Here is a 21,797-nt window from a genome sequence, read left to right on the forward strand (position 1 = left end):
TAATTTCCGTACCAAACACCAACCTTTCTCTATCTTTTTTATAATATATGATTATAAGCAATTTGCTATTGTTCATGTTCTTTTTCATGCTTTCTAAAGAATTGGTTGAGGCTAGCTACGAATTCTTCTCGTGAAGTTCATAACTTGGATTAGGTTACAATTCCAATATCTATATATCTATATATATATATATATATATTATACGGCATGAATATTATAATTACAATATGGGTATGTACATGCACATATTTTGTTTATGTACGGCCAATTTGATATTCTTTTTTCATTTAATATATTTTCTAATATTGTATAATCTTGATAACTTAAATTTAATTGTGAAACTTGTTAATACAATATTTATTTATCTCCTAAAAAAAATAGTTATTTGGATCGGACTTATCTCTTTTTCCTAGCTTTTTTTTTAAAAAAAAAAAAAAATTGATTCTGGTAAGCTTATCAAGAATTCTCAAACTTTTTGATAGTATATATTTATCCATACGTACTAAATTTAAACCCTTAGAAGAAATTAAAATACTATAAATGAAATAATTAAATTAAATATTTTGATATGTATATAAGCTTAATTTTTTATATCCACATATAATATTAGTAGATACATTTAATATGGTTTATATATATATATATATATGTCTAAATTGCTTATAAAGCGAAAATTTGCAAACACAATGTTCTAATCCTCATAATTGACTAAGATTGAAAATGACTCTATTAGATCACATGGTAGCTAAATACATATACACACACCCTTTTGTAAAACAACAAAGTTCTCATCACTCCATACATGCAAGTTTCATATAAATACATATTATACGTGCACATATAATATCTATCGACCTATATATGTCTATATATATTATATAGAGTAAAACCAAATTCTTTAAGTTTAACTCACTTCTATATATGTACATATACCAAAATATCAACCTCAACAAACTTCTTTTTCCTTTTAATAGATAGAAATAAATCCCTTTAGCTACTTAAATGGATATATGGAAGAAAAAAAATCCAAATTAAATAGATTATCCCACATCATCTCCAATAAAATTCAATTAAATAAAAAAAAATTGATAATTAAAAAATAATAAAAAAATGTTGCCCTAAAATTTTGGAAAATTAAAATTAAAAAAAAATCAGAATTACCAAAAAGAAAAAAAAAAATGAAAAGTAAAGAATAATAAATCTTAAATAAAATAATTATATAATCCGACCTAAACTAAGTCCAAAAGAAGTTTGCAAGTTGCCTATCCACTTGCAGTTCCTGCTTGTTGTTATAAGCTGCTTTTGATTTTTGCACACCTTTTCCTCACAACCGACAAGTACACACTATTTAAACCCTCTCTTTCTCTCTCTCTCTCTCTCACACACACACACACACACACATATATATATATATACCTACAACATATCGTATACACCACAAACACCCCCCCAAGAGAGAAGAAAAATGCCCAGTACCTCTTTACAGATTCACAGAACCACCACCGCGTCCACCTCGTCGCCGACGGGGGATTATCAGAAACAGCCGCACCCTACCGTACGCGTAGTACAGCTCACACGCGGCATGTCTTCGGTTCCGGACGGCGTAGCGCGTTACCACACGCATGCTCTGGGTCCCAACCAATGCGGCTCCGCGTTCGTGCAGTCCGTCGACGCGCCGGTGGGAACCGTCTGGTCGCTCGTCCGCCGCTTCGACAAGCCGCAGGCATACAAGCACTTTCTAAAAAGCTGCCACGTCATCTTCGGGGACGGCGTCGACGTGGGGAGTCTCCGGGAAGTCCACGTGGTCTCCGGCCTGCCAGCTGCCTCCAGCACGGAGCGACTCGAGATCCTCGACGAAGAACGCCACGTCATCGGGTTCCGTATCGTCGGCGGTGACCATCGGCTACGTAACTACCGATCCGTCACCACCCTCCACGCGTCTCCCGACGAGGAGGGGACAGTTGTCGTCGAATCATACGTCGTCGACGTACCGTCAGGTAACACTAAGGAGGACACATGCGTCTTCGTCGACACCATTGTTCGCTGCAACTTGCAGTCGTTGGCTCAAGTCGCGGTAAACACGGCGAAGAAGAAATTATCTTCGTAAATTCCATATTTTTCTGGTTATATTTGGATAGTAATTTTTGTTTTCGATGTGGGTTTTGTTGGGTCTCTATCTGGTTCTCGATCTCCCATATGGAAAATTCGTAGATCAAAGGTACATTACATATACATATAGATACAGTCTGGGAACCTTTGTTTTTTTTTTTTTGCTTTGGCTGCCATGGTTTAGCTTATAAGATCTTTGGTTGAGTATTGTTTCATTGATCTATCTATGAGTATGTAAATTGTAATTATGTGTTTGTGTTCGTTGTTGATTTTAAAAAAAAATTATTTTTGTTGTAATTAATCATTTTCATGGTGGTTTGAAGGTTAGTTTATATATATCTTCTTATCTTATATATATATATATATATATTTATATATATATGTATATTAAGATGAAGAAGATTACCATTAATTTCCTTTTCTTTTTTTTTTTTTTTTCCTTCTTCTTCATCACAATTCTCATAAGAATCCAGTTGGTATAATTAATCTCAGTTAATGCACAATGTGTTGCACGCAATATTGCACGCATTGAACATGTTTAACTCCACAATATATACATATATATATCATAAATTGTTAAGGAGGACAATGCATACATAGATATATACATATATGTATATGTAGCACAAAAATCAAGCAGATTGTAAGTATAAATTACACATATCAATATTGTTATTTGAATTTTATCAAAACATATGTGAAATTCATTTATGAATGATCTTATATTTTTATACTAAAAATGTTTTTTTTTTTTTAAATTTTTTTTTAGGAAATATTTTTTTTTCTTACTTAATTTTTATATTAGAAATCCATTTTTATAATAACTATTTTGCTTTAATAAAATTATTCAAATTAATTTTTTTTCTTAAAAAAAATCAATAACGGTGTATAAATTTATACGTTACAATTATTTTCCGTGTATGATTATATATATCAAGTATACGAGAATAAGTTATCCAACTAAATAATCATGGTCATTTTTAACGTGCGTGAAAGTGTATATGATATATATATATATATATGAATTCAAACCCCCCAAATTATTATATGTATTTAAAAAATATTTTAAATATTTATGTGATCTAATGTATCTATAACTCAACTTTACTCTATATCTACATATATATATATATTTTATATATATATATATGAAAAAAAAACATATTAGTTTGAATGATTCTGTACCAACGCATGGACCTCTCTACCTAGGGTTTGAATGTTGAACATGATTTTGCATAGATGATATGCCCAACTTGGCTTTTTAATTAAACTCAACTTGTTCAAGGAAAACAAATTCCCACTTGCTCTTCCCCTTCTTTTTTTTTTTTATTATATACTAAATTACATATTTAATTTTTTTATATTTAATATTTTTATATAATCACTAAAACTCTATTATTAACGTATTCATATTATAAATATTTTTTTAACTTCAAAATGATGATGAGAATTAAATTTGGAAGAGAACGAATTTATTAAAACAAATTTTTATATTGTAAGCATCTTTTTATCTTATAATAATATCTAAATAGGAAAAAAATAAAAAATAATTTCCTTTTACATTAATTATAGTTGAATATCATAATTACTTTTAAATAAAAGAATTTTTTTTTTTTTGTTTTTTTACGAAATTTAATTTAAATTTCGGATATTTAAAGCTCTAATTATAAATATGGTAAAAAATAATTATTAGTAGGTGCATAATTAAGTTTTTTTGTTTTGGGTGCAAGTTGATAAGCAAGTGGGCAAGAAGGCTATTAATGTCTTAATTTACAATAAAAAAATAATATTAAAAAATTTTCACCTTTTTATTTTTTATTTTTATTTATATTTTTTGTGTCTCAATTGATGATTTTGACCGATCAAGACTTTGCCTCCCCCACTTAATATAAATAAATTAAAATTAATTTTTTCTCTCCCCCATCTCATGCATATATACATACACATATTTACACACACACACACACATATATATATATATATATATATGTAAATTTCTCTAATTTGGCCGATTGGGAAATTTCTCCCAGAGTCTTCGTGAAAAAGTTCCACTACTCTCTATAATTATCATGTTTGTCAAGTGGCCAATTAAATTAATTTTTTTTTTCTAGAAAAAGATATATAAATAAAGAAAAATTAATCAAAAAGAAATTTATTTATTTCTAAAAAGCACTTAAAGAGCCGTACTGGTTGGAACTTTTAGAATAAACGTGTCTTAAGCAATAGGCATTACTTAATTAAGTATAGTTTAATTACGCGTTAATTTTTAAAAATAATTAATTACTTCTTTCAATAAATATTATATATATATATGTATGTACACATATAATGCCGGTGTACTTATTAGATATAAATCTTGTACATTAAATCTTACAATATACAAATTAGCTAACTGACATATATATATATATATATCTGTGTGGTTATCGTTCATTTGAATTTGACAAGTCTTTTACGTGTGTGTGTATATATATGTATATATATCAACTTGTTAAATATTGTACCAAAAAAGAAGAAACTTGTTAAATATGATCATGCAATATCTCTGACTTTTAAAAACAGCTGGAATTTTTTCTTGGAAACTATACTTATAGTCTGCATGTGTATTTGTCAGGAGAAGAGAAGAGAGAGAGAGAGAGAGAGAGAGAGAGGGGTTACTCCTCTCTGCTACAATGACTGCCTCTACATACACAATTTGCTTCTACATATATGTGTACATCATGTAAATCCTCTGTACCATATATATATATATATATATATATGCATAGTGTACGTATTAGAGATAATTAGGTCACCAAGTTGAAAGAAGACAGTTGATGACAACAATTTCTTACCTTTGACATTAAGAAAGCAAGAACATGAATCAAATTTTGTCGGCCCAACCCACAAGAACCATGAAATTACCATAAACCCATTTAATACTAGTGGACAATTTTTAATATGTATAATATATATATATATATATATACACTCAAATTTTATTAAAAAATAAAATCATTTTTACAACTTGTATTGTTAAATAAATTTACATGTTTTTAATATTTATTATTTACAGGCCTATCAATTCATTTGAAGTATTTATCGTCTAAAAAGATAATAAGTGTTATTTTTCATCTATAAGAATTTTATTTATTATACAAGAAGATGAAAAATGTTGAATTTAATCTATAAAATTTCGTAGTTATTTCCTTTTTACTATAATTTATCTATTTAAAAACTAAGTAACTAGCTGAAAATTCAGATAAAAAAATTCATACAATATTTACTTTTCTTATCATTTCTTCTCAATTTATTATTAAGTATTATTTAATTAAATCGGGTTGGAAGAAATATAATCAAAAAAATATTTACTATTTCTTAAAAGAAATTTTGAGAGAAACTATTTAAGTTGGAGCTTAAATAAGATTTTTATAATATTAAATAAATGAAATAAATTATTGTTTAGTTGAACAGATGTTACCTTATTTTTTTTATAAAATATTTTAGATTTAAGTCATATTATATTTTGATAAATGTCATAATTTATAAATTATTTTTATTATATTATTATTGATATATATATTACACTAATAATAATTATATTTAGTAATAAAAAAAATAAATAATATTAACGTAAAATCCCTTTTTTTTTTTTGAAAAAAAAAAGAGTAGAATGTTGGAAATCAATTATCGCATAAAGTATTAATGGTTTTCAACAGTGTGGAATCTTGTTCAGATCAACTTGAAAAACTTGTAATGTTCTTTATGTCCCCCCCCCCCCCTATAATTCTTAGAATTTAGAACATTTTTTCATAACCATATTTTTTTTCACTGTTTAAAACTTTTTGGTTACCTTTTATTTTTCAAATTATATAAATACATACATATATAAACTCTTTTCTTTATTCTTTATTTTACTTGTTTGGGTTGCATATCAAAGCATCCCCATATACTGGGTAAGAAAATGATAGCCAGAAATAATATTAGGTAGGGTAAACTTATAAAAAAAAAAATATATATATATATATATATATGTAATGACTCGAAATTAAAAAAAAATAAATTATAAATTAAATATGAAATTAAAATAATAGAGTTAGATTTTACATTCCTTACATAATAATTTAAAATACCCAATAAAAATATGAGAATGTCATTTTTAAAAGAATAAATAAAAATAAAAATAAAAAAAATAAACGAAAAGTAAACAACTGAGCATTCTAGAACGACTTTCACTAATTTTTGAAAGAGTTTTAGTAAAGAACTATTCACAACCCCCAAGTTAATCGGGATCTGGATCTTGTTCCTCTTGATTTAAAATAGTTAATGAAGGAGTGAGATACATTACCCTAATAAGAATATCACACTACTCACCGATACAGAAACTGAAAGTTGGTAAAAATCATAAAAACAACTAATGAACCTCTTAATTTAAATAAATTCATTTATTATAAGTAAAATTATTTATTATATACATACCGTTGCGAGATTTCCAAAACTGACTTATAAAGACAATAGCTCAACAATATCATAATCTCATATTCAAGTAAGTAAGAATAACTGTAACACCCAAATTTTTATTTTTATTATTATTAGAATTATTTTGATTTTATTTTTTTTAATAATTAATTTATTAGGTAATAATTATATGGTTTTAAATTTAATTTAATTTAATTAAATAAAAATAAAAATAAAAATAATGATAAAAATGGGTAAAATTATTTTTTGGATTTAATTAAAAATGATTTTGAGAAAAAGGGGTGAAAATTTGGATTATGTGGGTGTTTTTGAAAAGAAAATAAAAAATCAGGGGGTCAAAACGCAATTTAGAAAAATTACGACACGTCAGCAGCCGGTCAGTAGCTCCGGCCAACCAGGACACGCCGCGTGGTAGAGACGCTGACGCCGGAAGGCCACGCGGAATGGGCCACGTGGGCGATCCGCGTGCGCGTGATCGGACGGCTGAGATCCATTCTCACGCGCACGGACGGCTTAGATTGCACGCGTGCGGACGGCTCAGATTCATTTCCAATTTAATCACGATCGGACAGCCCAGATTAAATCGTGATGGACGGCTCCGATTAAAAGGGGAGGGTTATAAATAATCTCATCCACACCCAACCCCAAACCCTAACTGCCAAAGCCCTCGCCGGAGAAGACAGCCCAGCCACCGGAGGAACCGACCGCCGCCACCCGCCGCCGCATCGGGGCACTTTTTGGCCGCCAAACGAGGTAAAATTTCTCTCATTGGCTTGATTTTCAATGCTGAACCCACCTGTAGCCAAACCACTGGCCAATTGGCCGAAAAACACCTCTGAAGGCCAACAGCGCCGCTGCGGGTTTCCTCAATTTTTGCCTCTGATGAGGCTCTTCCCGATTCCTGTTCAATGTAATTTTTATACCACTATGACCACCGTACTTTTCTCTATAGGTTGACCGGAGTAAAACACCAAACCGCGACTCGTGCTGGAGGGGCTACCGCACCCGAGAGCTCTGCCGCTGGTAAGCTTCGGTTTTTTTGGATTTTTTTGGCCCACCGAGGGCCCTATGGGTGTTTTATCACAGGAACCAATGCAAGTTTGGCCGAATTCAGCCGAAAATGGCCAACTCGAGGCGGATCGCTGCCGTGCCGGAATTCTAAAATTGGCCGAATAGGCCCTGGGTCTGATTTGGAGTTTTTTGGAGACATATGCAGGTACCGAAAGTGTGTTTCAGTTTTTGAAGAAAAATTCAGGGAATCTAGGGACTGCCCGTAGGCGCAATGAGAACCTGATTTTAGACTCCGAAATAAGTAAGGATCCCGCACCCTATTTCCTATCACGGCATTAAAGCTTAATAAATGATAAAATGGTATTTTATGAATTAATAGATACGTATAATTAATTAAGATTGCTAATGGGGCCCGAAATTGATGTAATTGTCCGTCTGTTCCTGTTTGATGTATTTTATTGTCTAAATACAGTATAGTATTTGATTGTTTATTCTGTGGTTTCGTATGCATGAATCACTGATTAATCTACTATGGTTTGAATTATTGTGAACCTGATGTTGTGTTGCCTTGTTTGGTGTGCGTTACTGGTTTACGTATTCATGTTGATTGGGTAATTGAGACTAAGAAAAATAAAAAGGGTATGTGAATTTATAAATGGATAAGTTGACAATCTCACTAGATATCCTGAGAGATGGTGGACGGATCGGGTCCATAGGAAACCCTACCGGGAACGTTGTCTCTCATATCGGACAGGGTATAAAGACTTTAAATATTTTGGCGCTCATACCGGACGGGGTATGGGGACGACCCGCTTCACCCTCATACCGGACGGGGTATTGAGGTTTATGGTTTTGGCACCCATACCGGACGGAGTATGGGGACGGCCATGGAGTTAAGTTATTAAGGTGAATGGTTCACGTGTAGCGAGGACTCCTATGGATCCCCATGGATACTGGTAGGCTGGTAAAAGAGGGAATTTGTTACCTGATGATTGAAATATTAAAAGTATGACATGTGTTATGTTACAGAGTGTGTATGATTTCATGATATTATAATGTTATTGTTTTCATAAGTTGTTTTCATGAATCTCACCAAGGTAAATGGACAGTAAATGGTTTTATTATTGATAAATAAATTTGTTATAAATTATGCTCCATTGGTCGTTTTTGTTTTCTACCAACCTTTACTTTTGTGACAGTGAGATAGTGTGACATCTTTATTGGGCTAGTGTACCTCATTACTCACTTAACCATTTCAGATCAGGAGGACTTGGTTCCCAAGCCCGTTCTGCAGGAAGACGGCGAGTAGAAGCCTAAAGATTTATTAGTTTTCCTTATAGTATTTATTCATAATATTTACTTTAGTTAGTTTATTATTTCATATCTTTAATACGTTTTGATTATTGTATAAGGGATGTTAATCATAATATATTTTATTATGCTTCCACACTTAGAATAAATTTATACATTTTCTTTTAATTTCCGGAGCCGTTACAATAACAATTTTTCTTTTTTATTTGCCTATTGGTATTCATGAGGGTCCATAAGGATATCCCACTACGCGTGGACCAACATCCAACATTGCCAACTAACCGGTCGTCTCCATACCCCATCCGATATGAGCGCCAAAAATACCATCCCTTAATACCTCGTCTGGTATGAGGATGAAACGGGTCGTCCCCATATCCCATCCGGTATGAGCGCCAAAAATACCAATTCTCGATACTCTGTCCGGTATGAGGCAACGTTTACGGTAGAATTCCCTACCCGGTCCGTCCACCATCTCTCAGGATATCCAGTAAGGCTACCATTCATTCATTCACTTAATCAATCAATTTTCTGTTTATATTTAATTTTTAGTTTTACAATTTAACCATAAATCAACATAAAACAAATAATACATGCACCAAGAAAATACAACTCAATCATTTTACCAATTCTAGTATATTATAATGTATTTAAAGCTATAAAATCAAACAATCTGTTAAACAGGACAAACAATAATAAATAATCAGTTTTGTCTCCATTAGTAACCTGTAATTAATTATTGAAGTTTTCTAAATTATGCAAAATATCATATTATTGATAATTAAACTTTAATTTCATAACAGGTAGTAAGGTAAGAGATTCTTACTCGAATCAGTGTTTAAAAAACTGAACTTTCTACTGCATTTACTAGCGGTCTCTTGATTTCTTAAATCTTTATGCGGAGATTAAAACATACTTCACGAACCTAAAAATACCCTAAAAAATTCAAAATCGATGTTAAAAACCTTTTTCGGCCAATTTCAAAATTTCGGCATAACGGCATCGCTGTGCTCTGGCAATGGCACCGCCGCCTGTGGCCGCAGTTTACCTTTGACATACCGTTTTCAGCCATTTTTGGCCGGTTTCGGCTGATTTTATATCCATTTCTGCGAGAAAATATGTTAGGGGTCTCAGTTGGCCGAAAAAAAATCGAAAATAAAAACTTATCAGCGACGGGATTTTCTGGTGTGGTGGCGCCGCCGGCTCACATTCGCGGCTAAGTATTTTTCTTTTGTCAACCTGTAAAAAACAGAATGGTGAAAATAATTGTGAAAAAATCGTATGAAACAAGAAACAAAAAGGGGCTCATCGGAGGCGATTTTGGGTTTTTCCCATAACAACGCCGCCAGGCTTTACCCGCAGTTTTCAGCTCATCTGTCATTTCTTTTACTCTGATTTGACTATAGGGATATTCAAAATTAAATTCCGAGTGGATAGAAGAATTTTTACATTTTTTGGCGATCGAATGTGTCTCTAACGCGACAGCAGGCAGCGGTCGACTCCTTTCTCCGGCGACTGGTTCTTCTTCTCAAGCGGAGGGGCTAACGGCTAGAGTTTGGATTCGGTGTGATGTGAGATATTTATACCCGTCTTTCTTAAATCTGGACTGTTCATCGCATTTGATCTCGACCGTCCGATCACGTTTAAAGAAGAAATGAATCTAAATCATTCATCGCAATTTGATCTATACCGTACGATCACGTTTAAAAAATAAATAAATTTAGATCGTTCATCTTGTTTAATTATGACCGTTCGATCGTGCCTGAGGAGGGAACGGATCCGGACCATCCACGCGCACGGGAATGCATTCGGGCTATCCGATCGCAGACATGCAGATTGCCAGCGTGGCCTCCCGTGTGGCACCGAGTTAGCGTGCCTTGCCACACGACGTGCTCTGGTTTGTTGGGGCTACTGACTGGGCATCTTACGTGGCACAATTATTTTTAATTGTATTTTGACCCCTCAGTTTCTGATTTTTATTTAAAAAATACTTCCTGAACTCAAATTTTCACGCATTTTTTCCAAAATTATTTTCAATTTCATCATCTACCTATTTGTTTTCCTAATTTTACATTAAATAAAAATTTAAAAACTATATTTTTATATATTTTTTTAATTTTAAAATTAATTTTGGGCCAAATATCGGATCCTGGTATTACAACTCTCCTCCTTTAAAAGAAATTTGGTCCCTCAAATTTGTCTCTATCTCATTCAATCAAACAGTTGGGGATACTACGCTCTGAAGTCTGATTCTAGCTCTCACGTGGCCTCTTTTTATGTGTGATTTTGCCATAGAACCTCAACAAAGGAAATTTCCTAGTTATGGAGTACTATACTCTTTCGGTCCACAATACCCACCGGTACCTCTTCATAGGACAAATCTTCTTGGAGTGAAATGGGCTCGTGGGCCAAGATGTGAGAGGGGTTCAGGTTGTACTTGCGTAATTAGACACATGAAACACATTATAGACCTTGAATAGTTCTAGAAATAGTGCCAGTTTGTAGGTGGTGGTACCAATTTTTTGTTTAAGATTTCGAATGGCCTAATAAAGCGGAGATTTAGTTTCTTCCTCTTGCCAAATCTATTGACTCCCTTGAAAGGAGTGATCTTAAGGAACACTCGATCACCTTTCTCAAATTCTAAATTCCTCATCCGGGTGTCCGCATAACTCTTCTGTCTGCTCTGAGCCGTCTGAATGTTCTTCTTGATTTTAACTATTTTAGTTGTAGTCTCCTCCACAAGATTTGGGCCGAACAATTTTCTATCACCCACCTTTTTCTAATATATCGGTGATTTGCATTGACAGTCATATAACACCTCATACGGAGCGATGTCGATACTTACTTGATAGTTGTTATTGTAGGCGAACTTTATTAAGGGTATGTGATCATCCCAATGGTCCCCGAAGTCAAGAACACAAGCTCAAAATATATGCTCCATTGTGCGAATCATCCTTTCTGATTGTCCATTGGCCTGAGGGTGGAATGTAGTACTAAGGGATAGTTTCGTTCCCATGACTTGCTGAAAACTAGAGCAGAACTAAGAAGTGAACCTGGGGTCCCTGTCAGACACTACTGCCACTGGTATTCCATGTAACCTGATTATCTTCTGGATATACATTCTTACTAACTTATCTGAAGGGTTAGTCATCTTGATGGCCAAGAAGTGGGAAGACTTGGTGAGCGGGTCAATAATTACCCAAATACATCATGTCTCGAACGTGTCATAGGCAATCCTATCACAAAATCTATTATGATGTGTTTCCACTTCCACTCCAGAATTGGTAATGCCTAAAGTAGTCTGCCTGAGCATTGATACTCTGCCTTGACTTGCTGACATACCAAACACTTGAAAATAAAGTCGGCCACCTCTCTTTTCATCATGTTTCACCAAAATCAGGGTAGCATACTTTGATACATCTTAATGCTTTTGGGATGTATGACAAAATTTGAGTTATGAGCCTCTGTCATGATATCCATTTTCAGCTCACTGTCACATGGAACACACACTCTATCTTGAAATCTAAGCAACCCATTGGTAGAGACTTGAAATTCTGAATTTACTCCATGTTCCGCATTTTTTTTTAGGGTTGCTAGGGTGGAATCAGTGGACTTTGCTTCCTTTATTCTCTGCATTAACTTAGATTAAACAGTTTGGTGGGCCAAACATGTAACTCTTTTCAGGTCCTGAAGTCATACCTGTTAAGTGACCCCTATTATCCTGCATTCTGAAACCAATAGGTGAGCTAATATAGTTGCATTTTTTCTGTTGAATGCGTCGGCTACCACATTGTCCTTACCGGAGTAATACAAGATATTGCAATCGTAGTCCTTGAGAAGTTCTATCCATCTTCTCTGACACATGTTGAGATTCTTTTAGTGAATATGTGTCAGTTAGAAAATTCTTCCACAAACCTGTGGTAATCCATCTCCAGAAAGCTGCAAATCTTCTTGACCGAGGTTAATTTTTTCTAGCAGAATACTGCCTCAATTTTTTTGGGGTTCATTAATACTTCATTCCTTGATATAATGTGCCATAGGAAGGTAGTCTGCTCGAGGTAGAACTCACACTTACTCAGCTTTGCATATAACTTCTTTCTCTGAAAACTTACAAAACCTGAGTCAGATAGTGAGCGTGTTCCTCTTTACTTTTTAAATAGAGTAGGATATCATCGATAAATACAATGACGAACTGATATAGGAATTATCTAAAAATCTTGTTCATCAAATATATGAAGATGCCTGGTGCATTGGTTAATTCAAATGACACAACCAGGAACTCATAGTGTCCGTACCTAGTTGAAAAAAAATGTCATTGATTCTGGGGATGGGGTACTTGTTCTCGATCGTGACCATGTTTAGTCATCTGTAGTCAATACATAACCTTAACATCCCATTTTCCATTCCTCGTAAATGTGATTGCAGCACTCTAATCGGACACACTATGTCGAATGAATTTACTGTCCTGCAATTCATTGATCTGTTTTCTCAACTTTTCTATCTATACATGACTCATGCAATAAAAAAAAACTAAGATAGGTTGCGCATCAGACTAAAGGTTTATAGTGAACTTAACTTCTCTGTCTATTGGTGGTTTGGAAAGTTCATCAGAAAACAAGTTCAAGAAGTCTCAGACTACCAAGATCTCTTGAATGTAAATTTCTTTCTTAGGTTTGCCTAGTTAGAGAAAATAATTGAGTTAAAGTGCTATATAATAAAGAAATTACTATGAGGAAATAATATTCAAAGTCTTTATTAGCTTGTAAATGACTCTTTATTAGGAGGCTTAAATATAATTTTTCTTGTGAAAATAATCCACAATGGCATGATACGTCGCTAACCAATTCATTCTTAGAAATACATCAGAGTCTCCTGTATCAATCTCTATCGGGTCCATCATGGGTAAAACTGAGTCCCCTTAACGAGGGGCCAGATGTTACTAGGGAGGGATCGGGTGACCCTGTAACGGTGCCGAATAATATGATGGGGGCTCTGAATTGTATTGTGACGATGTCGGATGATACGACAGAGGAGCAGGGTTGCATCGAGGTGGCGTTAGATCTTCTCGTTGTAGGGGTAGCTCATATTGTGGAAGTGGTGGAGGGTCAGATAGTTCCTTCCTCTCATCCATGGCCTACTAGACAGAGATGAGTCTCTCTAAAATCTCGAAGAGTCGATTGACATTCTATCGAAGTGACTCGTCTCGGGCTGCTATGTTCGGTAAAAGACCTCATCTCCTCATGTCTTTGTACTTATTTTTCACAAGGAAGGGTTAAGCAATAGTTCGTATTTGGTGTTTTTAAGTCTTTGTGTAAGGAATGGTTTCTAGGAATGCGGCTCTGATACCAATTATAACGACCAAGAACTTAAAAGAAAATAAATTATAAATTGAATGCGGAAGTGAAATAATAAAGTTAAGATTTACATTCCTTACACAATAATTAGAATACCCAATAGGGGTACGAAAATGTATGTTCTAAAGAAACAAACAAAAATCAATGAAATAAACGAAAAGTAAACAACTGAGCATCCTAAGATGACTTTCACTAACTTTTGAATGAGTCCGAGTGGTGAACTATTCACAACCCCTTTGTTAATTAGAATCTGGATCTTGATCCTCTTGATCTGAAATAGTTAATGAATGGGTGAGTTATACTAGCCCAGTAAGAATATCACACTACTCACCGATACAGAAACTGAATGTTAGTAAAAATCATAAAAATAACCAATTGAGCCCTTAATTTAAGTAAATTTATTTATCATAAGTAAAACCATTTATTGCATACTTATCATTGTGAGATTTCTAAAACTGACCTATAGAGACAATAACTTAACAACATCATAATCTCATATTCAAATAAATAAAATTAATAACTTTTTCTTTTTATTCGCCTACTGGTATCTGTAGGGGTCCATAGGAATGTCCCATTACGTGTGACTCAACATCCAACCTTGTCAACTAATTAGTTGTTCCCATACCCCATTCGATATTAGTGCCAAAAATATCATCCTTCAATACTCCATCTGGTGTAAGGGTGAAATGGGTGTCTTCATACCCCATCCGGTATGAGCCTCAAAATACTAATTCTCGATACCCTGTTCGGTATGAGGTGATGTTTACGATATGATTCTCTATGTACCCAGTCTGTCCATCATCTCCCACGATATCCAGTAAGGCTATTATTCATTAATTCACTTAACCAATCAATTTTTTGTTTACATTTAATTTTCGGTTTCATAATTTAACCGTAAATTAGTGCAAGACAAACAATACGTGCATCAAAGAAACACAACTCAATTATTTTACCAATTCCAGTATATTCATGCATTTAAAGCTGTAAAATAAAATAATTGATTAAACAAGACAAACAATAATAAATAACCGGTTCTGGCTCCATTAGTAAGTTGTAATTAATTCTTGAAGTTTTCTAAATTACGCAAAATACCGCATTATTGATAATTAAACTTCAATTTTATAACAGGGAATAAAGTGAATGATTCTTACTCGAATCGATATTCGAAATACTGAACTTTCTACTGCGCTTACTAGCAGTCCCCGGTTTCCTAAAGTTTTCTATGAAGATTAAAACACAATTCACGTACTTAAAAATACCAAAAAAAATCTAAAATCGATGTTAAAAATCTTTTTTGGCCAATTTTGAAATTTTGGCATGACGTCACTACAGTGCTCCAGCGACGGCACCGCCGCCCACGGTGGTGGTTTGTATCGGACTGGCCGTTTTTGGTCAATTTTGGCCAGTTCAGCCGGTTTTATACCCATCCCTGCTAGAAAATACTTTGGGAGGTCTTGGTTGGCCAAAAAAAGTCAAAAAATAAAAAAGTTACCGGCGGCGAGATTTTTCGGTGCGGCGGCTCTGCTGGCCCATCTTTGCAGCTGGACGTTTTTCTTCGGTCAACCTGTAAAAAATAGAATGGTGAACACAATTGTGAAAAAATCGCACAAAACGGAAAACGAGAAGGGGCTCATCGGAGGCGATTTTGAGTTTTGCCCACGGCAGCAGCGCCGCGTTTTACCCATAGTTTCCCACTATCCATTGTTCCTTTTGCTCTGATTTAACCATGGGGGTGTTCGAAATCAAATTTCAAGCGGATAGGAGAATTTTTATATTTTTTAGCGGTTGGAGGTGGCTTTGGCGCGGCGGCGGGCGACTGTCAGCTCCCTTTTCCTGCGACTGGTTCTTCTTCTCCGGCGGGGGAGCTGACGGCTAGGGTTTGGATTCGGTGTGATATGAGTTATTTATACCTGTCTTTCTTAAATCTGGGTTCTTCATCGTATTTGATCTCAACCGTCCAATTGCATTTAAAGAGACAATGAATCTTGACCGTTCATCGCGATTTGATCTGGATCGTATGATTGCATTTAAAGATGGGAAAAATCTGAACCATTCATCGTGTTTAATCGCGATCGTCGATCGTGCATGAGGAGGGAACGGATCCAAACCGTCCACGCACGCAGGAATGCATCTGAGTCGTCTGATCGTAGGCACGCGGATTACCAACTGGTCTCCCGCGTGGCACCTAGTCAGCGTGCCTTGCCACACGGTGCGCTCCGATTCGTCGGAGCTACTGATTGGGTGGTTCTACGTGGTGCAATTTTTTTTAATTGCGTTTTGACCTCTAGTTTCTAATTTTTATTTCAAAAATACTCTCCGAATCCAAATTTTCACAACTTTTTTTCAAAATTATTTTTAATTTCATAATCCGCTTATTTTTTTTCCTAATTTTATATTAAATAAAAATTTATAAATTATATTTTTATATATTTTTTTAAAATTTTAAAATTAATTCTGGACTCAGAGTATTGCAATATATGTATATATATCCATGTCTTAAATTAAAGCCCATGGTGCTACGCGAGAATTTGTAGCTTCGGCTCAAAGTGATGAGTAGACAGAAAATGAGGCCCAACGTCAATAAAATAGTTCCAGAAATCTGTTTGTTTTCATACATAATATAATACCCCTTTTTTGTGTTCACTCTTTATATTTTTGATAAATTTCACAAACATTTAGCAACAATACAATTTTGCATATACATAAAAGCAAATTCAACTCAAACTTAATGATATCTTATAAAAAAAATGACGTATTAATTACTAAATTAAGCAATAATTCATATTTTTAAATAAGTCTGCATGTAAATATTTCTCAATAAATTCTATATTAATAAAACTTTTCTTGAATTTGAGACAAATCATCTTACTAAAAACATGAAGAACATGTATAAAAAATCAATTCCCAAGATAATCAATTATATTAAGTTTGATAAACAATCAATTCTACCAATTAATGAATTAGTAAAAAAAAAATTTGGATCAATCAACTGTATATAATTTCTTTTTACAATTTTTCTCTCTTAATCTTTTTCATTTTCCTTCCCACTTCATCTCCAAACCAGAAAAAAAAAAAAAAACCTTAATGAATTCAAGGATAAAAGAGCTTGGTAAAGAGAAGCTCATTCCAAGTATCTTGCAAGCCAGGCAAACACCAATGCACACAATCAGCATAGCTTACAGGGTTAGCCAACTGTTCAGGTGTTAATGGACTCCATTGTTTCTTGTAGATAGAAGTATGTGCATCTCTGCGATAACTCGAAAGTTGTGTGATATTAAGAAATGTAATGGGAACTTTTGATTTGCTAAACACTTCTCCTATTACTTTCATTATACTTTTTCTGCAATCTGAGCCCCAATACTCTGAATCTTTGATTATTGTTGTTTCGTTATAACAATTTTGGCCCGGTTCACCTCCCCAATCTATACTTCTGCATCAGTTAGAGTTGACATATTATAAGAAGATAACTATTTTTATTATTAAATAAGATGTGTTTTATATAATAAAATTTTAATTTAATAACCTCTATTTAGATTGAGTGTATTTAATTGGTTCTATTAACTAAATAGATTTTTTTAATTTAAATCAAATCACACTAATACATTTTTTTTTTGAATTACTCAAATAGAAGCATCGGGAGTTGGGTAAAAAAATAATTAAAAAAAATAATAAAAACTTACTTTCCATGGGAAGGTGACATGCTAGTGAAAAAAACTCTTGTCTTGTTGACATCCATATTTTTCTTCACCCATCTCAACATACTCTTCATTGCCATTCTATAAGCATCCTCAGTTGACACCTCCACTATTTCCTTCTCTTGTTCGTCAAATGGTCCTTGTCTATGTATTAATTATAATATGACAGTTGATTAATTAAAAAAATACATAGTTCTTATAGTAAAATCATATCATATTTGATAAATAATAAAATAATTTATAAAAAAAAATAGAACATACAGGATCTTCATCTTCAAACCAGTCATCCACCACAAATAAGTGTTGAATACCAATATATCAACACCTTTCCAATGGCGGCCATGCTTGTTAATGGACCCCTTCCTTACTATTCTATCCGATACTCTATGTATTATTGCGTTGTCTGAATTTGATTCCAGAAGAAATGGTGCCCAATAAAATTCGATTGTCGCATTGTACTCCTACATCATATTCACAGAATTTTTTTTACGTATCTCTCTTCATATAACAGGTGAGTCCCACAAACAATTATATATATTTAACTATGCGAGAGGAGTAAAATGTCTCTTCCATAGTTTTTTCCTTCATTATATTTAACAAGATTTGATTAAAAGATGAAATAATTATAATATGTGTGTGTGTATGTATGTATATAGATGTGCATGAAAACAAACCTTGGCTGTGAAGACGGTCAGTGAATCAAAGGTTTTCATGGACTTGGCATGTTCAGGAATGAGTGAATGAAGAAGACAGACCATGGAAACATACATTCCTCTGTTCAATGAGTCTCCCACGAACATCATCCTCTTTCCTCTTAGGCTTTCCAGCATCAACGTTGCATTAAAACTGTAATTTTTATAAATATAATTATTTTTAATTTACAAATAATTAATTATACAATTAACATTCGACTAACAAATTATAGATTTTACACAAATAATTAATAAAATAATTTTTTAAATGTGAATATAATATTTAATATTTAAAAAAAATATATTGGTAAGTAGGACACTACATGCTTGCATTATCTAAACATACCGTACCTAGGAAGAACATTAATTCAATATCTGTCATAATTACTTTTATTATAAATGGTCAAACTTATAATTTTTAATTTCATTTAATTAAATATGAAATTAAAGTTAATGCGCGCACATCCACGAATGATCACCAAAATTTCAACTCAAGACGTGGGTCCCACTTCCAATAACTCTTACCCACTGATCTCCACGTGGCAGGATGTAACACACACACACACACACACACAGAGTTCTCAGACACTTGTAACAGGGCATCACGAGCCGGCTGGACGGCGAACCCATCAACCAATTCAACCGACCCGGAAGCTATTTAATTTAACGCTAATATTTAACAATATGCTATTTAATTTATAGTTATATGAATAGATTTTAAAATTAATTCTGTAAAACACATGTAAATTGTAGAAATCGAGATTAAACAACTTAATACCAAAATTAATAGAACCTTATATTTGATTAACAAATGGACACTTGCTTAAGAACTGATTAATCCATTAAAATTGCACTAGCCTAAATTTTTCTTCAACAATTAATAATTCATGTTTAAGCATGACAAAAGAATTAAGAACGGATTAAGTTGCGTTATGTTGAACAAGAAACATGGAGATCAAGAACAGAACGTTAAAACGAGAGAGAAGAATTTGAGTAGACTAACCTGGGAAGAGAGCAGGCATGAGGCTGCCATCTCCAGAACTGGTACTCCTTATCAGGCCTGCCATGTTCTTGACATGTAAGCTGAGGCTGAATGTACGGACACTCCGATTCCTGGTAAAGCGGCCGAGTCAACTCATCCTTCACCCACCTCCCACTGAACACGTCGCACTCTTCCATGGCTTTCCCCTGCAGCCTCCCTATAGCGAACGGCAGCTTTTCTTTTTTCTTCTCTAACTCCAAAACCCCACGCCCGACTCAGTCATCAACAACTCAAGAAAACCAGAAAATTTAAAAGAAAAAAAGGAAAAAAACATGCATGACTCGATTTGTTGTTGATCAACCGGGAGGTTACTATAAATGTATATATTTATGTATATTGATACTCGATTGGGTCGATGGTATTGACTCGACGCAACTCACCGGTGGTTCGCAAGATGGGTCGACCCGAGTTGGTGCTGCTGGGCTCGAGTTGGCTGAAAATGCACATGAAATCCTCGCCGTAGAGAATGGCGACGAAGACGATGAAAGCGAGTAAGGTGAAGAGGTAAGGAGAGAGACGGGGTTTTCTTAGAAGAGGACTAGTTGCAGAAGAAGAGATTGAAGATGGCTGAAGAATCTGCTTCATGGTGTTTTTTTTTTGAAGTTATTTTCTGTTGGGTTGTTTTCTGGAGTTTGATCCAATGATTATATGACGGGGGTTATGTTAGTGTTTACGCCAAGGTTTTATGTGAAGATTTGTTTATATATATATATATATGTGTGTGTGTGTGTGTGTGTGTGTGTGTTTGTGTGTGTTTGAAGCAATTATAGCAAATTACATTACTATAATATACACAGATATGTATATGGTATCTGTATATAGGGGAGGAGAGGTTTTGAAGAATTTAATTCAACTTAAACCGTTTTTATTTTGTTGAAGATGTCAAATTGTCATATATGGTATGTCTTAATATCTACCGTTTTAAGTTTATTTATGATGCAGTTTATATATATATATATATATATATATAGTTTATTATGCATGTTTAAATTCAACATTGAAGTAATCACCTAAATTTAGTGAGTTATCATGCGATTCAGATAGTCTTACTTTGTTGGTTGGATTTAACTTAAAATGCTGATCTAATTAAGGAATTTAATTAATTGAAAAGAGATATTAGGTGGGTGTTTGGGGATAATACTGATGGATTATATGTAATTACTGTAGATATATAAACTACTACATATATAGTAATTACGGTAATAATTCGAGCATTAAGGTACATACATATGTATATGTATATTGGATTTTAAATACTTAATAACATATTCTGAAGAAGTGTAATAGGTGGTTTCATGATGCTGATGAAAAGGTGATAATTTCGCTTGGCTTCTACGTCAAGGGTTTCCATATCTATATATACAAATATGCATATCTGAAGGTCGCACGTCATTATCTTGAATTACTTTGTGGGTGGTCCATAATTACAGTAACTTATGAGAAAGATCATTTGATTGCGAAATTAAACTATGGTTTATGATAATTACTTTTATATTAAATTACTATAAGGAGTATTAGGTGAATATTTGGTAGCATTTCAGCTTCTAATTGCCAGAAATATAAGGGGGATGGGTCAACTAAAACCAAATATTAATTATCCTACCTGAAACTAAACAAAAAGATAAAAACAAAGATAAGAGATTTTTAAATATGGATTTGGATAAAACTCAAAATCAAAAATGTTTCTGGACAAATATTTGAAATTAATTGACAGAATTTTCTATTATTTGAATTGAAAATTTCTTGTAAAAAAAAAAATATATTACTTCTTGAATTTCCTTTGGTGCTATAAATTCTTAAGAATAAAGTAAATTTGATATATCTTTTTTTTTTTTTTTTTACAAGGAGAGAATTATTGAGAAAAATATATTTACAAAATGAAATAATAATAATAATAATAATAATAATTAGTAATCCCTTGAGAATCATTGTTAGGTAACAGCTTTTGTTTATTCTTCAAATAAAATCTCAGTTTTTGGTGAGTGAGTTGAAATTTTTTGAGTCCAAATGAATTGTATTGTCGAAAAACAAAATAAAAATAAAACGAGGCAGTTTAGTATCATAATCAAATTAGTTGAATCTAATCCAGATATCCAATCAGCCAAACTACATAAAGCAACAGACCAGC

General features: G+C 33.3%; 1 protein-coding gene and 1 pseudogene across 1 annotated transcript; one reads left to right on the top strand and one right to left on the bottom strand.

Annotated features, from left to right (window-relative positions):
- Positions 1-1,359: 1,359 nt before the first annotated feature.
- On the top strand, positions 1,360-2,406 carry LOC110819232 (abscisic acid receptor PYL4 pseudogene; annotated as a pseudogene).
- A 14,800-nt stretch (positions 2,407-17,206) lies between these two features.
- TBL33 (TRICHOME BIREFRINGENCE-LIKE 33) lies at positions 17,207-20,518 on the bottom strand. The gene is made up of 6 exons (XM_022048492.2): positions 20,050-20,518; positions 19,631-19,859; positions 18,610-18,781; positions 18,197-18,396; positions 17,921-18,079; positions 17,207-17,670 (listed from the first exon to the last, which is right to left on the bottom strand). The coding sequence occupies exons 1-6, from the start codon at positions 20,252-20,254 to the stop codon at positions 17,331-17,333; spliced, it is 1,305 nt and encodes a 434-aa protein (XP_021904184.1). The 5' UTR covers positions 20,255-20,518; the 3' UTR covers positions 17,207-17,330.
- Between the last annotated feature and the right edge of the window lie 1,279 nt (positions 20,519-21,797).

Source organism: Carica papaya, chromosome 2 (genome assembly GCF_054855325.1).
Source record: "Carica papaya isolate Zhongbai chromosome 2, ASM5485532v1, whole genome shotgun sequence".
Classification (NCBI taxonomy): domain Eukaryota; kingdom Viridiplantae; phylum Streptophyta; class Magnoliopsida; order Brassicales; family Caricaceae; genus Carica; species Carica papaya.